At 41.1% G+C, this 4,363-nt stretch overlaps 1 protein-coding gene across 1 annotated transcript in view; it reads right to left on the reverse strand.

Annotated features, from left to right (window-relative positions):
• Positions 1–4,363, reverse strand: part of PSMC6 (proteasome 26S subunit, ATPase 6) — a 10,808-nt gene that overhangs the window by 5,463 nt on the left and 982 nt on the right. Inside the window, exons 2-7 of the mRNA XM_015630570.1 lie at positions 4,137–4,216; positions 3,876–3,915; positions 3,486–3,538; positions 1,591–1,658; positions 1,077–1,191; positions 438–525 (exon numbers count right to left, since the gene is read on the reverse strand). Coding sequence (XP_015486056.1) covers positions 438–525; positions 1,077–1,191; positions 1,591–1,658; positions 3,486–3,538; positions 3,876–3,915; positions 4,137–4,216 — 444 coding nt within the window. The remainder of the gene's footprint in view (positions 1–437; positions 526–1,076; positions 1,192–1,590; positions 1,659–3,485; positions 3,539–3,875; positions 3,916–4,136; positions 4,217–4,363) is intronic.

A 4,363-nucleotide genomic window follows, 5' to 3' on the forward strand; every position in this document is an offset into this window, starting at 1 on the left:
AAAGGGCAGAAAGCAAAGGGCAGAAAGCAAAGGGCAGAAAGCAAAGGGCAGAAAGCAAAGGGCAGAAAGCAAAGGGCAGAAAGCAAAGGGCAGAAAGCAAAGGGCAAAAAGGAAAGGGCAAAAAGGAAAGGGCAAAAAGGAAAGGGCAAAAAGGAAAGGGAAAGAAACAGGGAGAAAAAGGAGAAAGAAAAAGAAAAAAAAAAAAAAGGAAAGGAAATGGGAAAAAAGAGAAAAAAGGAAAAAGAGAAAGAAAAAACCAAAGATGAGATAGAGGAGAGAGAAGAGAGGAAAAAGAAAAAAAAAGAAAAATGAAAAAGAAAGAAAATAGAAAAATGAAAAAGAAAAAAGGAAAAATGGAAAGAAGGAGAAACAAAGAAGGCTCTTGCCACAGTCTGAAAGCAACAACCAAACACTTGTTGCCCTTTGCTGAGACTCACCAGGGGGGCCATAGAGCAGGCAGCCTTTTGGAGGGATAATTCCCACACGCTGGAATAATTCTGGGTTTGTAAGTGGCAGCTCAATGACCTGTGAAGGGACAGAAAACAAACTGAGCCTCTGAGTTTTAAAACAGTCAATGATGCACCTGCCAGCCTGTTTCTCATTTATTGAGAATGCTGCTTATTTATTGGCAGTATTTTTGTGTGAGAAATGGTTTAATAAGGAAATGTCAGAGATCCTGTAGATTCTGTAGATCCACACCCCTGCCCTGGCTCTGCAATGGCTGCTTCCTGTCAATGCTCTTTGCTCAAATCACATCCCTACTTCCCAATTCCACTCCCCACAGCAATCCTGCTAGCTTTTGAGCAAAAATCCAGTCTGCTTTGCTCCCACTTGACTTCAAGGCACTCCCACAGTCTAAAGGGTCTTGGATCCTTTAAACTCTCTTCTCTAAGGGATTATCTTCATTTTAATCCAAATCCAAGCATTTTAAATGAAACATGGAAAGCACTGATCTGAGAGGATCCTTGAACAGCCCCAAGGTGGTGGAGGACAAACATCAGAAAGGTGGTTTTGCCCTGAAAAGCTTCACTGAGAGCATTATTTAGGATCTATGGGGAGTTTGAGGCACTGGGTACCTCCCGTAATTCTCGGATTTGTTCTGACAAGCCTCCAATCTCAGAGTAGGAAACATCTCCTGGGTCTTCATGAGACATGTTATAAACCAGTGGATCCACTTCCCTGGGCAAGTATCTGGAAAACAAGAGTTGAGAGGAGATATTTTTATTGTGTAGATACATTTATAAATCCATAAAGTTATTCCCATAAATTTTACAGCAATATGAAGATTATTTCTTCCCTTCCCAGTTTACATGCTGAAGAAACAAAACAACCCCCAAACCTAGCAAACTTTTTAAAGTTTTTTAAAACACAGCTTAAAACATGGCTGAAAATACTGCAATTATTTTTCTAAAGAAGACCCAATTTCTTTTTAAATTATATAAAACAGACATACAAGTCTTCCCTCAGAGTAACAGTCCTTACTTAAGCACTGCTTTGCAGGGAATGTTTACAAAATATTGCAGAAGTGATTATTCAAGTCTTTGTGTAATGTTTTTCCTCCTTTTTATGATAAGAAGAGCAAAATCCTACCTCATAATAGTCAGAGTGGTCATGTCCAGAGCAACTCTTGTCCCTGGCTTCAGCTTACTCTTGTCAAGCTAGTCCCAAAAAAAGGAATTCTGTTAGAAACCCACTCCAACACAATCCCTGATTTTAGCCAAGATGTTCACTGGAGTTTGCACTCCTTTCTCCATCACACACAAGAAAAAAACAAGGCTAGAGAGTGTTTAGCAACCATTAACTTATCTCCACTACTTTTAAAATAAAGACTGTTTTCTAGTCCATCATTAACTTTTAATTTTACTGCTGTCAATCTGACTGGATCAGTGGGATCTAATCCTCCCCTCTGCTCCACACAGGAACAGCTGTTTCAGAATAAATAAACAACCCTCACAAAAAGTTGAACATTTTCCTGTGTCATTACCTCCCCTCTTTGAAGTCAGCTGTTCAATTATTGCTCTTTCACCTCGGATACCTCCTCACCTGCCTCAGCAACTTTTGTCAGCTTATTCCATTTTGATGGGATTTTTAAACACATTCCAGTACATCCTACTAAATTTTGCTGGAATTAAAAGAGGATTTTGGCAATCCTTTTCCAGGACTGCTGGAAGTTTCCCATTGTCCCTGCTGGGGGATTTATAAGGTCCCTTGTCATGGGGGTTCTTGACCCTCTGGAAGGGTTTAGGATCAAGCTGTCCCCCCTCCTTTACTGGGGTCACTACTAAGGCCCCTCTTTCCAGCTTTCTTATCCAAAAGAACTTTGTAACAGCTTGGAATTCTCTCAGATTCAACTCTGCCCAACAGACTGAAGTTATTTTGAAGTTTATTTGTGAGAAAAAAAAAAAACAAAGAGGAACCACTTGACCTTCTTAACTAATGCACTTGAGATAGGGAAGTAATTTTGCTCCCACTTGAACAGCCTTGCTCTCCTCCCTCCTGAGCAGCAGCAGCTCAGCCATGAGGGCTTTGATCAAAAACTCGTCCTTCTAGTCTGGGAGAAATTGTTTGTCTTTGATATTTTGACATTTTGAAAACAATCAGGGCTATTTTATTTTTTTTTTTTGAGCCTCTGGTAGCAAATCAAGGATCTTTTAAGATAAAAGAGTGTTTTTAGTGAAGAATAAACTCCAAAGTGCTGGTTCATCCAAGGACAACCTATTCCTTAGGATTCACCTCTGTTTCAACACAGAACAGCAAGATTACCTCACATGCCCCAGAGAGGAATGAAGTTTACTTATGTCCCAAAATTCTGCAGTGAACATCAGTTTCTCACCAGAAAGATGAAAATAATTAAGATATGGATAAAGATAATGGCTTTAAACAGACAGAGAGTAGGTTTAGATGGGATATTGAGAAGAAATTCCTGGCTCTGAGGGTGCTGAGGCCCTGGCACAGGGTGCCCAGGGAAGCTGTGGCTGCCCCTGGATCCCTGGAAGTGTCCAAGGCCAGGCTGGACAGGGCTTGGGATAGTGGAAGGTGTCCCTGCCCATGGCAGGGCTGGAATGGGATGAATTTTAAGATCCTTTCCAACCCAAACTATTCCATTATTATGATATACACTGAAATAACACGAAAACTAAAGCTCAGCACTATGACAGCAACTCAGTGACATTACACAATTACCAATTTTCATCATAATTAATTTTCAGAGAGCCCAAGATCAGACAGAAGGACAGAATTTTGACTCAATAAAAATCATAAAACACATGCAAGATCCTGGGAACGCTGTGGATTATTTTGTCTCCACCAGGAAATTACACTGCTACCGCTACACAGGGAGAGGGAAGCAGGTAGCAGTGTAAAACAGTGATGTGCACATTAAAGAATTAAAAAACACCCCACTAAGAACCCATGAATGATGAAAAGCAATGCTAATATTCCAGACCAAAGCAGATTTTTAATGAATATTCACACAGACCAATTACCTGACGGCGACAGCCAACCACGTATCTTGGTCCATTTGTAGCCTTCACAATGACTGGAGAAAGAAAATTAGAGAAAAAACCCAAATTTACTCAATTCACGCTCTGAGTTGTGATTCTGAACTATCCAGTGTGCTTTTCTGACAATAATCTGATCACTAATACTTTAATTCTTTACTTCTCCATAACTAACAAGATTTAAACTTGAAAAGTTTATTATTTTGTTCCATGCCAGGTTGGACAGGGCTTGGAGCAGCCTGGCAGAGTGGGAGGTGTCCCTGCCCCTGACAGGGGCTGGAATGAGATGGGCTTTAAGGTCTCTTCCAACCCAAACCATCCCATGGTTCCATGATTTTCACAATCTCAGAGAATAGAACAGTTCAGTGTACTTACACTTCTCCTCTGTCAGCTGTTTAAGAACCTCACCAACAATCTGTCAAAGAGTAAATACAGCATTAGCCTCAAGAGAAATTAACACTGCAGGACTCAGACACAGTGTAATCCATCCCTAACCCATCAGTTCCTGATGTCAAAGCCTGATGTTTGTTTTACCTGGACTGTTCCCACTTTCTATTTCATTGATGCAAAAACTTCCAGACAGATTCACTGTCCACAAGCAGCACAGGATGTCAACACCTTGTTTCCCTCACGTACCTGCCCAACGCTCTGCAAGGCCTTGAGATCATTTTCTGACTTCTCATACTGCTTGGTGAGTTCTTTCAGCTGTTCTCTTACTAGAAGAGGAAAGAAACATGGGATTTTGTTATCCTTCAACTCTGCAAGAGCACGGGACCAGAGCCTTTTCCAACAGCAAAGCTGCAGGTAGAGTGAGACTGGGGGACCAGTAAGGACCCCTGAGCTAACGTGGAGAAGGGAACAGA

Source organism: Parus major, chromosome 5 (genome assembly GCF_001522545.3).
Source record: "Parus major isolate Abel chromosome 5, Parus_major1.1, whole genome shotgun sequence".
Lineage (NCBI taxonomy): Eukaryota > Metazoa > Chordata > Aves > Passeriformes > Paridae > Parus > Parus major.